The sequence below is a fragment of the Brassica napus genome, chromosome C7, assembly GCF_020379485.1.
Source record: "Brassica napus cultivar Da-Ae chromosome C7, Da-Ae, whole genome shotgun sequence".
Taxonomy (NCBI): Eukaryota; Viridiplantae; Streptophyta; class Magnoliopsida; order Brassicales; family Brassicaceae; genus Brassica; species Brassica napus.
Genome location: NC_063450.1, coordinates 49,036,447 through 49,059,567, shown reverse-complemented (window position 1 = coordinate 49,059,567; position 23,121 = coordinate 49,036,447). Strand labels below are relative to the sequence as shown.

Sequence of the window (23,121 nt, the reverse complement as noted above, 5' to 3'; positions counted from 1 at the left end):
CGTGGCCTCGGAGAAACCATCATGAAACTTGGCAACACTGACTGGTCATGTAAACATAGTTGTGATAAAATGATAATTAAATCTGGTTAGTAGTTTAGTACCACATGTGTGTAAGGTAATTACACCACTACCACTAAATGTGTGCGTTATTTAACTTAATCATACATCCAATGAGAAATAATCTGTTATATATATTTTTATAACGTAAGTACACAACTACTACTAGCTGTGTGCGTTATTTAACTACTTAATCATAATTCCAATGAGAAATCATCTGTTATATATATATGCAACTAGCTCCCCTTCTAACAACTACCTTTACTTCTAGTAACCCAACCTTTCTTGCTCTAGCTCCCCTTCTTTGTCAAAGGTTAATTTTCTTTCGTCTTTTTAGCTGCTCTTCATTTATGTTTCAAAGTAGTTCAATTTAGGGATCCGTTGCTAATTTCTTACATAGAAAAAAAAACACTTAGCCAATATGACACATGGATTTGTTTACTTAGCTACAGTTGAAAGATTTATCTCCACTTTATCTCAGTATCTTGCAAACTCTTTGAGAAAATATAGTCATTAAATGTTTTCCTCAAAAATGGTAACTTCTTGTAGTGATTTTATTCACTAACGTATGGGTTAATAAACTTAAAATAGTTGCTGCAGGAACTATATTCCATGGCGCTAGTATTCTCTTCTTGTGGGCTAGGTGCTGTAATGAACCTCAGTGCTTTGAAAACCAATGTGAGCTCCTCACGCAAGAAATTTCTTACTTGTAAAAGAAGCAAGATAGTTGCAAGCAACCAAGGGACAAATACAACCGCAAGCTATTCTGCTCTCGCGACCGAGCCACTGACTAAAGAAGATCTCATTGCCTATTTTTCTTCTGGATGCAAAACAAAGGAAATGTGGAGGTACCACAACGGTTATCCTCTTCTATTTTACTCTTTATCGGTAATTAGTTGTCCCAGCTCACATTTTGTATTGTTTATGTGTCTCTTGGGTTGGGTGGTTAGAATAGGTACAGAACACGAGAAAATCGGTTTCGATGTCAAGACTTTGCGCCCTATTAAGTATGAACAAATAACTGCACTGCTTAATGGTATTTCTGAGAGATTTGATTGGGATAAGGTGATGGAGACTGGGACAATCATTGGTCTGAAACAGGTGATGTACTCTTTTTTTTTTCAACAATTAACATAATGTCATATCAGTTTGTTGAGAAAATTTTAGTATATCTCAGGGAATGCAAAACATATCATTAGAACGAGGATGCCAACTAGAGCTAAGTGGAGCACCTCTAGAGACTTTGCACCAAACTTATGATGAGCTCAATTCACACCTTTACCAGGTGAAAACTGTTGCTGAGGATTTGGGAATTGGTTTCCTAGGAATTGGTTATGAACCGAAATCTAATCTTGAGGATGCAACCATTGTGCGCAAGGTTCCTAATTCCTCCACAAACATATTAGTTCTGATGCAGTGAACGTGTCTTACTCTATCTCATTGTGTAACGGGTCAAAGTATATTCTATGTGCAGAGAAGGTATGACATTATACAAGGCTATTTAGACAGAAGTGGCTCAGGACCTGACTTGGGTCTCAGAACGTGTACTGTTCAGGTCAATCTAGACTATAGTTCAGAAACCGATATGATCAGGAAATTTCGCGCTAGTCTAGCTTTGCAACCTGTAAGAAACTTCAGGTCTAAAATTTTGTTTCTTTGGACTCAAAAACAATTTTTTGTCTCACTCTTTTGTTATATCCTTATCAAACAGATTGCGACAGCTCTATTCGCAAACTCACCTTTTAGTAATGGAAAACCAAATGGGTTTCTAAGTATTAGAAGGTTGGTTTATACATTACTCTTTGATGTAGGCGCTCATTATTCTTTTTTAGTATTAGTTCTTTTAATCTTTTGATATGTTTTGACAGCCATTTATGGATAGATACCGATAAGAACCGAACAGGAATGATACCTTTTGTGTTCCATGACTCATTCGGGTGAGTATCAGAATGTTTTAACTAATTCTTTGATCTTAGTTCAGAACAGTATGGTTAATCTTCAGCTTCTTGTTATAGGTTTGAGCGGTATGTCGAATATGCACTTGATATTCCAATGTGCTTCTTACACAGAAACAAAAGCTATCTCAATTGTAGAGGAATGACATTTCGGGTCATCTTCTTTTCAGAATGAATTTTAAACCTTTACATTTTTATTTTGAGCCGGCTTATAATCCAAACAAATTTCTTGAATTTGTAGGATTTCTTGTCTGGGAAAACTTCTCATCTATCTCATGAACAGCCCACCATTAACGACTGGGAAAACCATATAGGAACAATATGGCCAGAGGTTGATTACTCTGTTTCAAGAACACCGTATCATATTGAACTCCCCGGTTTCTTGATTTAGTTTAGAGTAATTTTTAATATGATTATGTTCTGTAACTACGCTATTAGGTTCGGTTAAAGAGATACTTGGAGATGAGAGGAGCTGATGGAGGTTCCAGGGAGATATTGTGTGCCCTACCAGCTTTTTGGGTAATTACAAACCATCTCTTGAAAATAACCAAATACTTAATTTGCGGATTTATCTGATTTTGTAATTAAATCTCAGGTGGGTTTGCTATACGATGACGAGTCTCTCCAAACTGTTCTTGATATGATAGCTGATTGGACTACTGAAGAAAGAGAGATGCTTAGGACACAAGTAAACTAAAAAGAGAGATAAATAAAATCTTGTACTGTGCAATCTAATGAAATATTACCCTTTCAACCAATTCTTATTTGGTTTCAACAGGTCCCAGTCACTGGCCTTAAGACAATGTTTAGAGATGGTCCCTTAAAACATGTCGCAGAAGATGTCTTAAAGCAGGCAAAGGTGAAGTGTGTAATGTGTAATGTGTTTACTATATCATTATCCTTGTAATTACATATATTTATATAGAGATTATTTGATATTTCTCAGGATGGTTTGGAGCGTAGAAACTACAAAGAAACCGGTTTCTTGGATGTTGTCACCGAGGTAGCTATAACAGGTACTGTTTTATTTTTGTTATCAGCGGAAAGTATTCGTAGGATCAGTGTATATGAAGGTCCTATTTTTTTGGCAAAACCAGGTGTGACGCCTGCAGAGAAGCTCTTGAAGTTGTACAATGGAGATTGGGGACAAAGCGTAGATCCTCTGTTTCATGAAATGCAATACTAAGAAGACAAAATATCTTGGACATGAGATATAGAGATAAAACTCCTCTTATTTCTAATAACTTTATAAGCTGTCGTTTGGTGTGTGGAGAAAATGGTGACTCTCGGTCTCGGAATAAGAATTTTGTAGGTAACTTGTAAAAGAGTTTGATTAAGTGGCACAGTTCATGTGTGTTGAATCATCCTTGTCTAGATGCAGTATTTCTATTAAATCTACAAATATTTAAATTTTATTATTACTAGATAAGGAACCATATCGCACGGAAACTCATTTTCTAAAATTAAATATGTCATATTTTATAAAATATTTTTTAGATAAAAATGATTACAATTGCTTTTGATGAAATATATGTATTGCATTAGTATCTTATATACAACTTTATTTATTTATTAATAATACTAAAATTTATATTTAATTTACATGTTTTGTTGTAATGAAATTATAAATATATTTTATTATCCGTTTAGCTAAGTTATTTAAAATCTCAAAACAACTGAATATTTGAAACTAATAAAAAGAAAACACATTCCAATCTAATCATTTACTAAATTATTAATAAAATATGTTTTATTACCCATTTAGCTAAGTTATTACTTAAACGAGTTATATTTCTTTTTTTAATGCTGATTTATTATGATATTACAATTATGAGAAATATTATATAGACGATCTGACAACCGACAATACTACCTGTCTTATAAGGATCTACGTCTAACTGCATCACCTGAGCCGTCCTACGAAGATCACGCCTGACCGAGTTTACTTGCACCATGTTGAAGATCCCTTGTAAGTCTTTCTTCCATAGCCTGCATAATTGTTTAATAAATCGCTGTCTCCGGGAATTGAAACCTGGATCTACTGGTGTAGAAGAATTAATAAACTCTTAGTCAAACCATTGAACTAACGGGGCTTCCACAATTCCAGTTATATTTCTATCATAACAATTATTGCATGAATTTTTTACTCCCTAAAACACTTTATGACTTTAGATTTACAATACAAGAACTTGAGAGGCACATTAGTGTTGTTTGTCCATCATACCCTTCTTTCAACTCAAAAATTATTTTGTCTCTTGTCTCTCTAAGCCTGGATGCATCTGTCGTTATCAATAAATAAATTGGATATACAAATTACTGAATCAAGAATGCTATCCCTAATTGGCATCAACCTAAACAAACCTTCTTCTTTCCTCTCTTCATCATGTCTTCATCATTCTCAAGCTTCTCTCCAAAACATTTCTTTTCTATTTTATTGAGATTTGAAAAGTAAATAATTCTGACAAATACAAATCTTTTTGTAATGAAGATTTAAAGAAGGAAATATTGAAAAACTGAGAGATTAATGGTGGAGGATTGGCGAAATGGATTTCGAGAGGCGACGAATTTGAAACCTATGTTCGTGACGATCTACGCGACGTAATCATCGGCGCTCTCATCTCCTCTTTTTATGTATTATCTGTCATTTACTCTTCCACGAATGGCTCCACCTCATGGTTCTCTTCTCCTCGTTTTTCCAGTAACCTCTCTTTCTCTTTCTCCGTCTATACATTTTCTCTATTAAAAAAGTTAGGATCTTTTTGTTGTTATGAGTTTGATTTCAAAATTCTTTTAATCAATTCTCGTTTTTGTTTTGTTAGATTTTTAGTGTTGTTGTGGATTTCAAAATCCAGATCTGCAAAGTCTTATTTCAAAATCCAGCTCTGCAAAAGATGTGTACGGGTAGCGTGTGGATGGGGTTGCGTGGATAGGTGGTGTGTGGATAGCTGGAGCATGGATGGGTTACGTATGGATGGTTGAATAGATCTCTGGTGACTAGTGGATGACTTCTAGTGATGTCTTGCTTGGTGAAGTGGTTGCAGGTGAGCCGTCCACAACCAATGTCTTGTTGTTGATTTGATACTCGTATTCCACCTTTATTGATTCAGTTAAGAGGTGATGTAAAATATGTTTATTTTTTGTTGTGCTTCTTGTTTCATTGGTTCTTATTGTACAAATATAATGAATGATCGTCTCAAATTGTTGCTTTATTATTGTACTTTGTTTTAGCTAATCCACAAAAAATAGTTTTATCAGTCTATTGATAGTGGATCTATGATATCCACGATTAATCCATCCACAATTTGTATATCTACAATTCATTGATTCAAACAATATCACTCATACTATTTAATCAATATTATTTATACAAAATATAGATATAAAAGATATGTACGTTAAAATTGTTTGTCCATAACTTGCTCTCTCCACAAACAAAAACATTTATATATCTATGTCCACAAATATTTATATATCATTCATCCATGTCCACAAACATCTCTTCTATCTCATTAAAGGGTAAAATTGTCAAAAAATCGGATAGTTCTCACCAGAAAGTGTGTCAAATGTGAGAAGTGTCTCTCATTGTAAAAGAAAGACAAAAAGTGTCTTTTACTGTAACCAACTCTTATTGCATACAAGTGCATCTCTATCTTTTCAAGTTTCTTCTTACAATTGTCACATAATATTTAGTTCCAACCATTTCTTGAACAAATTTCAGTTACTTTTGCATGACATTTTATCAACTTCGACAATATTAGAATTACCAGTTTGTACTTTTTTTAAACAGTTACTAGTTATATCTCGATAATTAAAACAATTACTATTTCATATATTTATTTACTTGTTTTTAAGAAAGAATATAAAAAAATGGATTGTATGCATGTTGACTCATATTGATATGACCCTTCTCATTTATAGTATTGCCTTAAATTTTTGGAACTAATACAAATAAAATTAACTGAATTGATAAACCATAGATTTACCTTTTTTTTAAATCATCAATGGTTTTTATTATATTTTAAGCATTTTGAAGTTGAGGTGGTATTGAGATATAAATACTTTGGAATGTTATCAGTTTCTCAATAAAAAAATTCTAAGCTTAGATTAAGATACAAGAATGACAAAAATAGTTCTTCATATTTATTGTATTCTTCAAAGATCTTTGATAATTTTTTAACAATTTTTCTAGTTGTGATTATTGTGATTTTCTAAATAAATAGCACTTATTTCAAATTGGTGCAACATGAAATGTTTTAACCAATGCAATTATCAAATTGGTGCAACATAAAATGTTTAAACCAATGCAATTATTAGGTTAATTTTGAAAATTTCTTTTAAATTGATGCAATCGTAGGATGAATAAACACATTGTTAGGAAGAAAATACACATTCTTAGACATGCAATTCTTCCAATAAGAAGACACGTTGAAGGATGATAGGATTTGTGCATATATAAAACACAACTAAACATTATGCCACCGCTTTAATACCAAACAATTTTTATAAAAGATATACACATACTTAGACGAGAAACCAGTCCTGAAAAACCTACACAACTAGATTTTGTCCAAATTCAAAAAATAAATAAGCATTTGCGAAATAAATGATAGGCGCATCCATAGTGAATGTGAATAAAGATGTCAATTGGGGATAAAGTTCAAACTGGATCTTGAAAACGGTGTATTTGGATCTCAAAAAGATAGTTTTGAAAATAATCGAATCTTTCTAGTTGAACATATTTGGGCTTAAATTCTTTGGGTTTAGTATAATAAACTCATAATAACATCTTTAAAAAATTATTTATATTTAAAATATTTAAATGGCTCTTTATATATTTTCATTTAAATCTAATAATGTTTTACTCCTATTTTCTATTTATAATTTTGAAGTGTTTGCAGAGGCATGCCTGAACCCATGGAAATGAAACGACTTATTTCTACACCCAAACTATCATATAGCAGCAGTTCCACACGATCTTTCACCCTCATCTCAGTTGCTCATATTTTAATTTTACCAACCTATTTCTCCCCAATTCAAAAGTTCGAAACCCGAACCCACATATCTTCGGTTATTCATCGATTTAGTGGTTTGTAAGAGGTTAACTGAACCGAAAGACATAAAATAACCCGACCAGAGATACGATATGTTAACCCGGTTCGAATTCAGTTTTTAAAAACTCCCAATTATATGAACCTAACAAACGACAAACCCCATAAGCTCTCTCCTTCATCTGGTGAAAATCAAAGATGAGCAAGAATGCCGAAGTCTGAAGCTTGTCTATTCATCTCCTTCTTCGTCATTGTATGTCTCCTGATACACATTCTGTCGAATTGGAGGCTCATCTACAAATTCACCAACATCTTTCTCAATGTTGAAGTCATTACGCTCACATCGATCTTCAACATCAGAGTCATAACCAGTATCTCTTCGGCACACAACCACAAAATATTTACATCATTCAACGTTTCCTGTGACATTCTACAACAAAAGGAACCAAGATAACCAGATTATAAACTTTGGAATTAAACACAGAGTAAGCAAAAGTGATTCAAACTGTCCATAAAGAATCTCCCACTGTCGACGAAATCAGTTTGAAGATTCAGTCTTCAGTTGCCTCTGTCTGTCGTGAGTCGAGAGAAAAACAAAGAAATGGGGTTTTTTTTTCCTTAATTAAAATCGGTTAGCATGTTGGGTTAGTTAAATGATGGTTTACCATCACAAATCTGGTCATAAAGGGATTATCTTAGGTTTAATTAGGTTTTCTATTGGTTAGACTTAAACTCAAAAACCAGTAAACCAATTTTAATCGGCTTGGTGTAGCTTTTAGTTCACACATAAAATTACATGTAGATTCGGGTTTCGAACTTTCAAATTGGAGGGAAATAGGTCCGTAAAGTTACAATATGGGCATTGAGACGAAAGTGAAAGATCGTGTGGAACAGTGGCTATATGATAGTTTGGGTGTGGAAATATGTCATTTTCCCTTCTTTTTTTTGCCGGTGAAATTGACTTACCGCAGTAAAAAGAGCTTACACCTACATACATTATTATACTCTTACATATTGGACAATTGACCAAGCTAATTTTCTTCTTTATTTTTGGTGAACAATAAAGTTGAATTTGCTTCAATTGTTCACTCTATAATAGAGTTACTCTATAATATAGTAAAATATAGAGTAATGTTAATTTTTACTAAAAAATAATATTACTCTATTCTATCATTTACAATTGAAGATACTCTTATACTTCTGATTAAACTACCACGTGGAACTCTTACTTCGTTACTTTATATACAAAAATTGTATGAAGTCAGTTCCATCACATATGGTTAAAATAACATGGCACGCATTTGTCATTACGATTTTTATATCATAGATATATACTAAAGTTTGATCTTAAGAGTTTAAGTTATTTTATTTTAACTTTTATAGTAGCATGTTTTAAGAGTTTATTGTATGTCCTAAAAAAAATCTTTTTGTTAAACAGTGTGTTTTCCCCGATTTTTATTCATAAGAAGGTGTTCGAAACAAAATCCCGAAAATAAAAGTATCTTTGTAAGAAAAAGAGATAAACATGAATTTCATAATTTAGGTTAATGATTCCAAATACTTTATTAGCTGTTTGAAAATAAAAGATTTTAATTACTTGGTCATAAATCTATATATATTTTAAAAAACTAGATCCCACTAAATTATAAGATTTCGTAATTAGATAATTAAGGGGAATATATAAGAATAGATGACGATCCTATCAGAGACTATATATATAGGATGGGCTTATCATATTTTGCATAATTAATCAATTTCAATGGGATATCCACCTAAACGATCTCTGGAATGGATCGACATACGATTGATATTTGTTTTTTCGATGATGATCTTCTTCCTTATACTTATTTTTCTCTCCCTTTGTGTTTTCCTCTTCTTACTCCAACATGCAAAGACCTACAACAAAAACGACGACGACTTATTAGCGACATATCATCGAAGATCAGAGATAGAATCTCCAACGAGCTAGAAGGAGAGCAGTTTTTTTTCACTTGTAAACTTGTTGGTGTTTAAATTAAACGGTGTTTGCTTCTTTTCTTTTTTTTTTCTACTCAAAACGTTGCCCTATAGCCTCTTGTCTCGGGCTTTGCGTATGTAGTTTATTCAGTTTCTTATTTTTCTCTTGATTTAACGAGCATGTTGTGCACATGGCTTACAAATTCTAAATCATTTTTTCGCCTCAAATTATATTAAATTTTGAACCAAAAAATATTTTTAAAATATATCCCCGCACTTTTAAAATTTACCTAAAAGTTTATTGGCAAGAAATGTGACGTGGTGACGTGGCTTCACGAGAAGCTTTTATTTAGTAAAACGCTTAGGTGTCACGCATAGAACGTTTCTCACCAAAACTGTGAATTTAATGCGTTCACACTAACATTCTTCTAAAAAAACTTCATATCATCTATATTTTTCTCGACAAACATTTTTACGTGATAAACCTCCAGCTTCAAGTTCGATTACTTGATTTATCAATCCTCTCAATATAATCATAGCATCAATAAAGATTCATTATTCCTCTATATGTTTCTGTTAAAAATAGTAACATATCTGATCTATCGCCATTAAGTCGATAGATCCATAGAGACGACAAAGCGATGAAACTTTAGTACATGCCAAGTGTTAATGAAAGAACTTTTATCTCCATACATGTTTTCATGCATTTAGTAGAGCACTCACGTTCTTGAGAACCGCCTCTCATTGCTGAAAGAGGACGTTGAAAATCTATTTCTAGATAAATATGCCGTACTCGATTTTGTTACTGCTCGATAAGGTGATCTCTGTTTCGAAGAGACTGAATCACTGTAAATCGTCTCGGCTTAGTGTATTAGTCTTCTCGAGCAAGCAATATAAGCGTGTGAGTGTCACCACCTTCGCGATATGAGAGATCTGCATTAGACGACCTTGAAGATGAGAAGAAACTTTTAGGAACGAACCACCAGCAAGTCTCACGTGCTGGTCGCATCTAGAACAACCTTTACAATTTAGAGGGTCAAATAACTTTTAATTTCTTTTATTATGCAACTATGTTTTCTGAATCTAAAGGAGACATAGTTTTTTTATTTCACACAGTTATTGTTTTGCTTATAATATGTTATTGATCCACATTTTTTCGATTTTATTTGTTAAACCTCTAAGTCCATAACTACTACAACGTGATAAGCGAAATATAAAAAAAATTATTTTCTAAAACTTCTTCTTAAAGTTGCAAAAATCATATATTGAATTTTAATATTAATTAGTGAACTAATTATAAAAAGTATTTGGTTTCGTCCTGAGAACAATCGTACTTTTAGTTCTATCTAACTATCGCTTAAACTATACCTTATGTTAAACATAGTCATAATATATAATTTTAATATTAATATAGAAATCTTATTTCACGCAAAGCGCGGTTTACTATCTAGTATCCTTACTAAATTAAAAGGAACACAAAACGACGATGAAGTTTCTCTATGATTTTGAGTTCCAACTATTAAAGTTGGTCATTCAATGGTAAGTAGTTTGTAAAAAGAAGATCGCAACTATTAACTTTTTATTCAATCAAAAAAAAATTATTAACTTTTGAACATCAATCACACGAACACTTTTGAACATTAATCACACGAACACTTACGGGGTAAACTTGTAACGCATGATAAATAAATATAATTAATAAATTCCATTGAAAGTGTTTATATCACTCGTAGAATAAAACAGAAGCAGAAAACAAAATATTGAGAAGTTCATTCCACTTATAAAGACGATGACAAGAATAGTATTGTAAATGCTTTTTCTACAAAAAAAAAACTAATAACAAATTGAACTAGTCCCATGATTAAAGAACAAACCATTAAGTCTTCAAACCCGATTGAGGATATCAGATCCCTGGACCCTGGTCCACGTCGTGGTCGCTGGTCCCCTCATCAGTTCTCAGATTAGTATATGAGGGTTTATCAAGAGATAGCCACTGACGAACATGAAAAAATACTATAAGGCTCAAAAAGATAAGCCAAAGGAATATGCCTCCGACTGCCGCATACATTAACATTAACGTTTCTTCCAAGGAGAGTTCACCATCATCATCCATGGTAGAGCAATCGGCAATGTGTTCAACTGAAACAAGTTTTTGTGCTAAACAAAGTTTTCAGTTTTTCCCTTAATAACGGAAACATACATATATATGGTACTAACTCCTAATCAGATTTGACTTGAGGGATATGACTTTGATTAATTGTTGATAAGTATTAATTAATCGAATATTACTTTCTGAAGATAATGATCTAGAAAAGATTACGCAACAAACGTAACCACAAGATCTTTGTTGTATAAACAAAACCAACACACACAAATCTTTGTTGTACATATGATACGTCTTCAAATAAAAGGCTAATTAATGAAGTAAATCCTGTAAGAAATAATTTTAAGAAAAAATAAATAATTAAGAGCAATAAAAACGATAAATACTGAAGTTTTTAACCATTAATCCATATAAAATATTACCACCACAACAAAATTTATAAAATACTAGTATTCGATGACATTCCCTAAATATTAGACATGAATACCAGTTAATTTGTTATCTATGGTAAAAGGTTAATAAATCCTATATATATAAACTTGTTATTCCTAACTCCTAATCAGATTTGAGTGATATGACTTTGATAAATATTAATTAATCGAATATTACTTTCTGAAGATAATGATAGAAAAGATTACACAACAAGATCTTTTTGTCGTATATCAACAAAACTAATGCACACCAATCTTTGTTGTACATATGATACGTCTTTAAATAAAAGGCTAACTAATTAAGTAAATCCCATAAGAAATAATTTTAAGAAAAAAGAAAGAAAGTAACAGCACTAAAACGATAAATACTGAAGTGGTTAACCATGAATCCATATATTACCACAACAAAATTTATTAGATACTAGTATTCGATGGCATCTCTATAGTATTATTTGAGAAGTTAGTTTTCTATGTGTCGCTCTCACATTAACTCTCACGATAGTCGATTACACTGATATCCTTAATGAATTAATTTACATTTAAAATATTATTATTTTTATTTATTTTAGTTTCCTTTTAAAAAAAATCCGAAAGATTTACACATACAATAAAAAAGTAAATTTTTTATAAAGTTAAAAAAGAATTGAAAAAAGAAAATATATGTATATATAATATGATTTCATAAAAAAAGAAAGTTCATAAAATAGTAATATTACATTTAAAAAATATTTTTAAATAACATAAAATACAATTTTGAAGTAATAAAATACTTTCTTTATATCTATATTTTCTTAGATGAAAATTATAAATTTCTACATAATGTGATTTCATTAAAAACAATTTACACAGATAATCTTGATATTAGAAAAAGAAATATTATTTCTTTTAAAACTAAAACATAATTTTAAACAATACAAAAAAATTCAAAGTAATAAAAATATTTCATATATCTATATATTTTATTAGATGATTACATAAAATAATTAAGTAACATAAACTGATATATGTTTAATTGTCTAAAAATAATTTATAATTAGTAATACTCAAATGTTTTATTTATTTTTCATATATTTAGTTTACTATAATGTCTTTCAAATACATCAAAAAAATATCAATAAATTATTTTTTACTTATATAATATTATTTTTAAATACAATCACATTTTTTTTACTGCTTATTTTTAAGAGATATTAAAAAAACTAAAAATAATTTTCAAAATAAACATCGTTTGATCAAATAGTTACAAAATAGTTTAATGAGGTAGATATATAATATTTTATCATTATTAAAGTTATTTTTTCTTATTATTAAATTTTCTTTTAAATTTTATGTTTTTATGTTAGTAACTTAATAGAACCATAATCAAAATACCAAAGCAAATCTGAATTCTCATTTTTAAGATTATTTAAAATAAATTTTAGTCTTCATTCAATAAATCAAAGGTATAAAGTTATTTAGAATTTATAAAATATTTTAATTATTGTAAATATTGATATGTACTCATGAGATTTCAAAAATGTATTAGTTACTTACGCATGTAACTTCCTATTGATCATCGTTTTATATTTTAATATATTTTTTTACAAACATCAACATATAATTTGATAAATATTATGAAAATACATGCACATTTGACTTAATTATAATAAAAAATAATTATACTTCATTTTGAATTTGAAAGAATATATGTAACTCAATATACTCACAACATGAGTGATTCGACTAATCCAACTTATATCTAAAATCATATATTTAACTACGATAAGAATATATAATTTTATAAGAATAGTAATTTATTTTATAAATATAAATCATAGGACAACTCAAAGCATATTAAAAATGAAAATAGAATATTAACCACCTTTTACAATTTAGATCTTTTGTAAAATTTATATATATGCATGAGACTTCAGAATATTGTCGTTTCGTTATATTAATTTATGTAATTTGGAATCAGACACTTTAATTTATTTATTTTATTTCATTCTAAGCACAATATATCTTAAGTTATACATAATCTTCATAAAATGTATTCACATATCTAAGATAACAACTACCTAAATGTAAATAAGAAATTAACCAAAATTTTAATATATAGAACAAAAACATTACAGTTGAATTCGTAGATCCAATCCAATTTACCTAAATGATAACTAAATCAATTGAAAAACAACAAAATCGATTAGATATAACATATATAAAATCATATGTATAATTAAAGTAACATAATATTATTAATATAAATGATGCATATAAATTATAAATTAATTTAAAATTAAAAGTAAGTGACAATCAATTATTATAATATATTTACTTTAAAAATATTTATACTCGTGCATGAGCACGGGAAAATCACCTAGTTCCTTATTAGTAGACATGAATACAGGTAGGTCGATGTCAAAAAAGAAAGAAAGAATACTGGTAGGTCTATGTAACATCCAGTTAATTTGTTATATATGGTAAAGGGGTTAAAAGAATTGTTTTGATTATTTTTGTCATTAAATTGCATTTATATTTTTGGTTCGAAAAAAACTCTAAAGTTAAACGTTGTTGAATTTGAACTGGAGTAGTGAAAATATAGATTGGTTTGTAATATTGTGCAAGTAAAGTCACAAAAGAAAACTCATGTGGTTGTTTTAAATAATAAAACAATTCTTTCAAGTTTTTCAAAAATTAAGGCACTAAGAGCATAATTATTGGGGGTTCTTAGAGTGAGATTTTTATCGGAATATAAGAATCCGTCTCTTAACTTTTAACTACAAAAGCTAAGAACCGACTCTTAAAACTCTTATTTAAAAACTGGTTCTTAGCTTTTTTAGTTAAAAGTTAAGAGACAATTTCTTAACTTCTGCTAAAAACCTCACTCTAAAAACCCCGGGTTAATCATGGTCTAATAAATGTTGACATCTACGTGCCGAGTAAAAAGGTGTGGGAGACCCATTAGCCATTGGGCGCTGGTAGTTGGAGCGTTACAGTTTCAATATTCATATTTTGTGTGAATGTTTTTAAAAAGGTTGTGTGAAAGTTTGAAGAAGATTATTCACTTTGAATCAAACATCATCCCATCTAAACCTCAAATACGAACTAGTTCCTCTCTCTAACGATGGCATCGAAATAATTATATCTGGATTGACTGAAAACATCGGTATGTTAGGCGGTTTGTCTTGATCGACCAAAATTGATTCGAGATCTCGGTACGTCTTCTACCATCAATATAACTATCATACGGCTTGTACCTACATGGCTACGTCTTTATATCGTTTCGCCTAATTCATGATTATAAACTAACGATAGAGTGTGTTCAAAAAAAAAACTAACGAGAGAGTCAATCTAAAGATAATAACAATGGTTTCTATAATAAGTCAATGATAAGAACGCTTATATGTATAGAATGCCATGTAATAATAACAATCTGAAAGATTATAATTGGATACAAATTCCATAAGAATCATGAGATCAGTAATTGAATACAAATTCCATATGAATCATTGTAATAAAACAAGTTTCGAAAAAAGAGAGCAAGGTTTAAAGCCCCTAAAGAAAAACTACTAATCTTTTATGAGATCAGTGACTGTCTCTAGATATCAGTCGTCGTCTGAAATCTCCTGGATGGTCTCCCCGGCCGGCAAACTCCCGAGTTCGATGTCACGTAAGCGTCTGTCTTCCCTATTAACATCATTATTAGTCACCCACTCCAAAAATACCAGCCACATGACAAAATAGAATCCGACAAAGTATATGATGAAGATGATACACTTGCTCCCAAGATCTATTATATGATCACGCCTTACGTCCAACGTTGCATTAGAAAAAAACGGAGGAGGTGCCGCAGATTCCATTCTTAATACTAAGCTGAGCGATGAATATATATATATATATATATATATATATATATATATATATATTGGGATAACTAAAACAATTGTGATACGCCTTCTAATAGTATATTATTTCTGCGAGCTCTAATTCAACCTACATTAATTACGAATTCTATGAAAGAAAATATGGAACTTTTATCGACTCTAGATTTTATTTTATTTTATTTAGTTAATGGAATTTTTTTATGGTAAGGTTATTTTGTTAATGGATATGCTCTTAAATATCATCAAAAATATATGCTCTTAAATATCATCAAAAATATATGCTCTACAGATAACTTCGCCAAGTTCCAGTAGCCAACCAATACACAAAATATAATCTATAACATAAACAATAGTTCTTTTATAAGTATATAAACAAGAGTTTAAGAAAATAGGAATTCTTACATAGAGTTTTCAACTTATTATAAGCGTAAATATATATAAATATTAATATTTACTTATATTTTAAACAGAGTAAAACAATTCGATATGTTTTTCATCATTATCCAATAAAACAAAGTATAATAACTTTATTTTATTACCTTTAAGAATGCTCTAAACGATTTATGTGATTGGTAAAATCGAGGAGGGGGTTTGACTTTACTATTTGTTACTAATTATTTAGATACAGTAAAATAAATCTCCTGATCTATATATACGTCGTTGGTATCTCTATAAAAACTTTCACTAACTGCATTCTCAGGATTTAGCAAAACAACAAGGTTTATAGTCTTCTGGAATCCTTTCGCTAACACCATGGATACATCACGCTATGAGGAAACTGTAGTAGTGTTGCTTTGGATAATGGTGGTGATGTCCGTCATTGTTTTTCTTTTCGGTTCTTGTATTTGTGTTAAATGTTCCTTGCGGGCATGTAAAGAGAACGATGAAGAAATTGTGCATCTGAATATCAAAGCATGAATCTAAACCCAAGAGCATGAAAGATGGACAACGATCAAGGCAAAGCATAACCTTTGCAAATCAAGATATTTTTAGTGATTAGGAATTAGGGAAAAGCTTTAAGACTTTTACTCTTAATAGGGTTTATCGTTCGAAGTTCTTTTTATTTTCTGGTTATACGTGGGTTTTAAATATTTGCTTGATTTTTATTACGTTCTTTATGTTTTCTTATGGAATTTGCTTCATCAGTCTCTCTTTTCTCTCTGTTAAAATACATGAAATTTACATCAATAATCTTGTGGTTATCTATTTACCTTTCCTGGCAATTACTGTTAAACAATATTTCTTATTATCATAAATATTAATTCGAAAGGGAATATGGATAAAATTTTAAAGTTGGTACGATTAGTTACTATCATATCCCTGATAATATTTTAAACAGAATAATAAAGAATAAAGATAGGAAAAATACATAATTTTCAAACGTATGGATTATTTTCTAATACTTAAGATATTGATTGGAGAATAAGGAGAGAATACAAAAGAAAATATCATTTTATAAACGAAATATAATTCGATTCAAGGTAAAAGAATGGAATAAAGTGATGAAACTTTTTCTCTGTGAATGGTACGAAGAGAGAAAACAGAGAAAAGTTTTTGAGAAGAAATTTTAAGTGATTTAAATAATTTAAATATTCTTGTCGATTAGTTATAACTTATAACATCGGTGTAATATTTAGCCACTCAGTTTCGAAAAACAAATATATTTAGCCACTCCCCCATACATTACGTAAGACTAAACCAGAATGGTTTTGAACCAACATGCTCAAATCTCATCTTCCACCTATACTAAACACGTGGAGGATGCGAGAGACAATAAGCATTCTCACTCCACGTGAATAGGTTTATTCCCAGACAAGTGAAACAAAAATTCTCACATAAGAGCATTGATTGTTGCCAAAAGAAAGTTAACACTTCAAAGTTCAAAGTATTGATTTGCAACTAAAAACAAGATAACAATTTTTTCAGAACGGTTTTAACAAACAAAACATGAAAGATAAGAAAGGCCAATGAGGAGGAGCTTCACTTGGTTCCACCGGATAACTTCGAGTCTCAACCACACTCCATTCATTAACTACTGCATAATTTTACCCCAAATAATAAACAAATTGATTACATAGCTTTTACAAATATAAATTCGGATTTCCGTTATATAATTCAGGTTTCTTACCGAACTCTCTTGATTTCACTTCTTTCCTATCATGTCAATGACTAAGGGAAGACCTGCTGCAAGGAATATGCCAATCACTCCAAGTCCAACAATCGATGCAGCTGTTCCAAATTTGATTCCATATGAAGCTTTCCATCCTCCCACTGATGTTACCTGCACAGCTAGTGTTGCAGCAGAAGTAACAGCACATCTTGTTCCCCAATCCTTTATGAATCCACCCACTAGCAGTGGAACCACAGCTCCAGCCAACACCCATGGAACTTGACTGAATGACTTATTTAGTTCTGGCAGGCCTTTTGCATCAGGATCCTGCAAGTTAATCAAAAAAAAAAACATAGAATTTATCAATAAATTCTACTTATAACAAATTTTGCTGAAACTATACTTAACATAGATATCTTAGTCACGATGTTGTTAAACACGCTGCCGACAACAGTGCCACACAAGGTCATAAATCCAAGTGGAAACATGATCTTGGTTTCTTTGTTGGCAAAAGTCACCATCAGCGCTGTGGTGGAGATCAGATTGGCCGTAAGGACTCCAAGCTCGTCTCCACTTATATATCCTTTAGGAGCAACAGCTGTAGTCATCCAAGTGGGGAGCAGACCTTGAAATCTCTCCAGTGGAGATCCAGTGAGCAGGTTATCCTGAAAGCACAATTGTTTATCACAAAACTCCATAACAAGCTAATTTGAAAGAGGGTTTAATTACCTTGTTGTAAAGCTGCTGGTATACAATACAGCAAGCTGTTCCACATTGGTGTTGTTTTCTTGGAGAAGTTTCTCAAACTGTTCATGAAGCTTGCTTTCCTCCTTCTTCCAGCTTTCCTCCTTCTGGTTTTGCTCATTGAGCTGCTTCTCCAACTTTTCTTCAAGAAGTTTTAGTTCCCTCTTCCAGCTTTCCTCCTTCAGCTCCATGCTCATCTTGTGGCCATGCAGTTGCTCCTCAAACTGTTCTTTAAGGTCTCTTCTCTCCACCACCCAGCTTTCCTCCTGCAGCTCCATACTCTTCCTTAGGTCACTGAGTTGCTTCACAAAGTTGATTCTTTCCATCTTCCAGCTTTCTTCCTTCAGCTCCAAACACTTTTTTTGGTCACTGAGTTTCACCTCGTGGTCACTCATCACAACGACCATCACCTGTTCTCGCTGAGTCAGCTTCTCTCTCAGATTCTTAGTTTCCTCCTCGAGATGATTGACCATCTTCTCAAGCTCTTCAAAGTCTGGTATGAAAGAAAAATGATCCAATAAGCCATTTGTCTATTAACAGTCGTAAATAAAATGAGAACAGAAACCAAGTGTTCTTCAACCATCCGCCTCTAACAATATTTTATCACTAATCTCTTAAAACCAACAGGTAAAAGCTCAAAATCCCACCAATATTCAAAATAAACATTTCTCTAAAGCTCTCTAAACATCAATCTCATGAAACCAACAAGTAAAAGCTCAAACTCTCACCAATATTCAAAATAAACATTTCTCTAAAGCTCTCTAAACATCAATCAATCTCATAAAACCAACATTTAAAGCTGTAAAGCCATCAGACATTCAAAATAAACATTTTTCTAAAGCTCTATGAAAATCAATCTCATAAAAGCTCTAAACCCCCACCAATATTCAAGATAAACATTTCTCTAAAGCTCTATAAACATCAATCTCATAAACCCAACTTGTAAGAGCTCAAAACCCCACCAATATTCAAAATAAACATTTCCCTAAAGTTCTATAAACATCAATCGTAAAACCAACATTTTAAAGCAGTAAAAACAACAAACATTCAGATTAAAATTTCATTCAGATACCAACATCAATATGCTTCAACGTTTTGGAACTTTCTACTACATAAACAAAAACGAAAAAGAAGGAAAGATCTAACCTCCTTGAGATCCCTCAGAGTAGAGCTCATCTGTTTTCATCATGCTTGCTTCCATCTCTTACAACAACGACAAAGAAGGAAGATCTCAGAGACTTTCTACTACACATTCAAAAACGTCAAAAGAAGGAAAGATCTTACCTCCTTGAGATCCCTCAGAGCCGAGCTGCTTCTGTGCATCAGTTCTCTTCCTGCTTGCTTCCATCTCTTCAGCTCTGTAGCTACTAAGAAAATGTATTTCCTTTATTTGCGAAAATGTGAAGAGAAATCTCTTTAACCCAGAGAGAGAGATAGAGAGAGAGAAGCAACGTATGCGACTAACCTCTGGTTTCTCTCGTCATCACCTGGTCTCCGTACACTATAACTGTACGCGTTGTATGTCGCCACGTGCCCCTAGACGTTAGCGGAACTTCTTAAGTAAGAATAAGGACAAAGCTGAGAATACTAAACAAATATATATGATTTTCGAGAAGTTGATTTTACAGTGCGTTAGAGAGAGAAAAGGCATCATCGTTTACGTGTGGAAGTAAATTATTACAGTGTAGAAGAAATTAAATGATTTTCGTGGAATCTTTACTGGTTATTTTACAATGCATTAGAGAAAAGACATCATCAATGCAATATCCCTCAGCATCATGCATGAAGATAGTTCGTGTATCTGATAGACGTTTGGATATTAATTCAATCCATCCCGTTGGGTCCCACCTTGCGATTTATGTCCATTTTATATTTTTATTATGATTGTATTTATACACAGTACACCTATGTAAAAATTATATGACATGGTTGATGTTGGCATATATGAACAATGTATTTGATACTTATTTCATCCGACTACAACTTTATTAAGACATGGTCATGGTTTATATTTCTTTTTAAACTTTATGGTGATGTTTCTTCCGTTCTTGTTTTATCCTTGTTCTTCTTTTCTTTGAAGCTATCTCTGTTACACATTTGGCAAATATACTATTCAAAAGGTTAAATAACAATGTACATGTATAACCCATTTAGTATAAAAAAGCGGACCCATTTAGCATAAAGCTGAATCGATAGATTAACGACAAAATAAGTAAAATAACAATATGTGTTGTTCAAAACAACGTACATGTACATGTATACTACCTTTTTGTTGCTCGGAAAAAAAAAATTCACGACGAAACAAGTAAGGTAACGTAACATATTAAAATTCATAAAACAAAATGAGTAAAAGAATGAGCTTTCTCTCTCATTCTCTCCTAGAGAGAGATTTCTCTCTCAGTTCCTCTTCCTCTTATGAGGTTTGAGATAGTTTTGAGAGTGGGAGGGATCGCGTTTGTAGAGGTCCAGAGACTCCGGGATGATGAGGCTTTCATAGATCGTCATCGTCGGTGTTTGACTCCGGGGAGTGGAGGTTTATTCAACCTCGCGCCGCCGGCTTTGGTGGTTCGCCCCTTTTCTCTGTTGGGTGTGACACAACGGGTGGTGAAAAAAGGAAGTGAAGATGAGGAAGGCAATCGCTGGAAGAGGCGATGGTGTTGAAGGGGTATGCGTTTTATACGCATGATCTGGACGTGATCCGGTGTGTGTCGGAGAGATGAAGCTGATGAAACCCGATACCTTTAATACAGTTGTTAGAGGTGGGTTTCATCGGAAAATGGTGGAGAATAGAGTTTCTCTGATTTGGCTCTGGAATTGACGCTTGAATGATTCGATAATCGCCGATATTTTCTTTGCTGGTGGTCATCTTTGGCGTTGAAGGCTTGTAGTCGTCTGGTGTGTTTTCCGGCGATACGAGGTCTCTGGCCGTGTCTCCGGCGATGAATTGAAGCGGTGCCGTTCAGGCGGCGAGGAAAGAAGTGGTGCCGTTCAGGCGGCGAGGAAAGAAGTGGTGGATGGGTGGCGCGTGTCCCTGCGTTTGGGCTTTCTTCAGCACGTGGCGTTCATGCTTCATGAGGTGTCCGGACGCGTGTGTCGCGTTGACTGTGATTCTCAACGCGTGGATGGTCACGTATGTTTGGTTGACGCGCGTTTACGTTTGTGGGTCGATTGGGCTTTAGGCCCATTTGTTTCTGTTTTGTTATGTCCATCTTGTGGGCTTTTAGTGTTTTTTCTGTGTTTTTGGACTTCGGCCCAGCACTTTAATAAAAGATGGAAAAAAAAAAATTCATAAAACAAAATTCAAAAGAATCATAAAAAGTCAATAAAATTCACAAAAAATCACAAAAAATATTTTAAATTATTTTATTAATAAAATAAATATAAAAATAATTATAAAATTTTGCAAAAATAAAAGATTCACAAAAATATTTATATTATTTTATTAATAAAATAAATATAAAATATAGAAAATCTAAAAAATCATAAAAATCAAAACAAATCATAAAAATTCACAAAAATCAAGAATAAAATTATATATGGTTTTATAAAAGCGACTAAGGAATAGCGTGCATTGAGTGCTATGAACTGGCTACCCTCAAGTTATCATTAGTATATATTATTCCCTTCTGAGCGGGCCTTGTGGTCTAGTGGTAGTGGATGGGCCTTGGATGCAAATACATTTCGGGTTCGATCCTCCTGCTGCAGAAACTAAGTCACATTGTTCTGCTCACCACGGCTGCGGATACGTCCGTATGAAAATCTGGGAGAGGGCCTGTTGTGGACTGCACCTCCCACTCGGGGGTTAAGTCTGCGTCTTTAATAGACCCGGGTTTAACCCTTTATTTCTTCAATATATTCTTCCCTTTAACAATTCTGAACTTTCTCAAATCCAACCAACACACACAGAACATAGCAGATTAAAAAAATCCAAAACATCAGTTAGTCATTGGGTTATGATTACTCTAATTCAGATTAGAAAAAAATCATTATCTTCAAAAGATTCTTGTGAATGATTTGTTTTGAATTTTTTTATGAAGTTTTATATTTTTATATTTTCTGTATTTTTATATTTATTTTATTAATAAAATATTTTTAAAAAAAATTGTGAATTTTTTGATTTTTGTGACTTTTATTGACTTTTCTTATTTGTTTTGAATTTTTTTATGAATTTTTATAGTTTTGGTGTTTTTATATTTATTTATATTTTTTGGCGAATAATTTATTTTTTGTGAATTTTTAGTGATTTTTATGATTAGGTTTGAATTTTTTTTTATGAATTTTTATTTTCTTTATTTTTATATTTATTTTACTATTAAAATATTTTTTTAAAAAATAAAAAAATTGACACGTCATCGATTTTGAACAGTACCGGTTACCGTTTTGACTTGATGTACAAGTAAGCCAGGTTAGATATTTCTTTTGATAAAAGTGTCACTTTGAAGGTTTAAAGTGTTGGTGAAATACTCTTAGGCAGGGCCGGATTAGATAGGGGGCAAGCGGTGCGACCGCCCGGGCCCAATTCGTTATCCCCATATTTCTTAATAGATAAGATCCAATTTTTTAAAAAAATACATGTATTTTTATATTAAAAATAAAAAAGAGGCCCAAATTTTTTAATATGAAATTACTTTTTTATTTTTGTAGATTTATTTTTAAAAATACTTCTGATATTTTGAAAAAAATATATATCTATCAGATTATTTTTTTATATAATAGTTTGGAAATTAATTTTTTTTTGCCCAGGGTCCATGACATCATTAAGGCGGTCCTGCTCTTATGGTTTAAAGTCTAAGTGGCTGTCAACTTAGGGGTTTTTTATGCGATTTTCTCAATTATTAACTGCGACCAAAAAA

The 23,121-nt window shown here is 31.8% G+C and overlaps 1 protein-coding gene and 2 long non-coding RNA genes across 3 annotated transcripts; 2 read left to right on the top strand and 1 right to left on the bottom strand.

Annotated features, from left to right (window-relative positions):
* The first annotated feature begins 669 nt into the window (after nt 1–669).
* On the top strand, nt 670–12,147 carry LOC106440459 (glutamate--cysteine ligase, chloroplastic). The gene is made up of 13 exons (XM_048764337.1): nt 670–905; nt 1,008–1,158; nt 1,235–1,435; nt 1,532–1,681; nt 1,769–1,839; nt 1,926–1,994; nt 2,044–2,146; nt 2,254–2,343; nt 2,451–2,531; nt 2,608–2,700; nt 2,791–2,871; nt 2,959–3,028; nt 3,110–12,147. Exons 1-13 carry the CDS (start codon nt 670–672, stop codon nt 3,196–3,198), a joined length of 1,485 nt encoding a protein of 494 aa, XP_048620294.1. The 3' UTR covers nt 3,199–12,147.
* Nucleotides 12,148–12,862: 715 nt separating this feature from the next.
* Nucleotides 12,863–16,624, top strand: LOC125590077. The gene is made up of 2 exons (XR_007326284.1): nt 12,863–14,745; nt 16,115–16,624. It is a non-coding gene; the product is annotated as an uncharacterized LOC125590077 (long non-coding RNA).
* Nucleotides 16,234–22,376, bottom strand: LOC125590078. Its single transcript, XR_007326285.1, has 2 exons — nt 17,543–22,376; nt 16,234–17,449 (listed from the first exon to the last, which is right to left on the bottom strand). It is a non-coding gene; the product is annotated as an uncharacterized LOC125590078 (long non-coding RNA).
* Between the last annotated feature and the right edge of the window lie 745 nt (nt 22,377–23,121).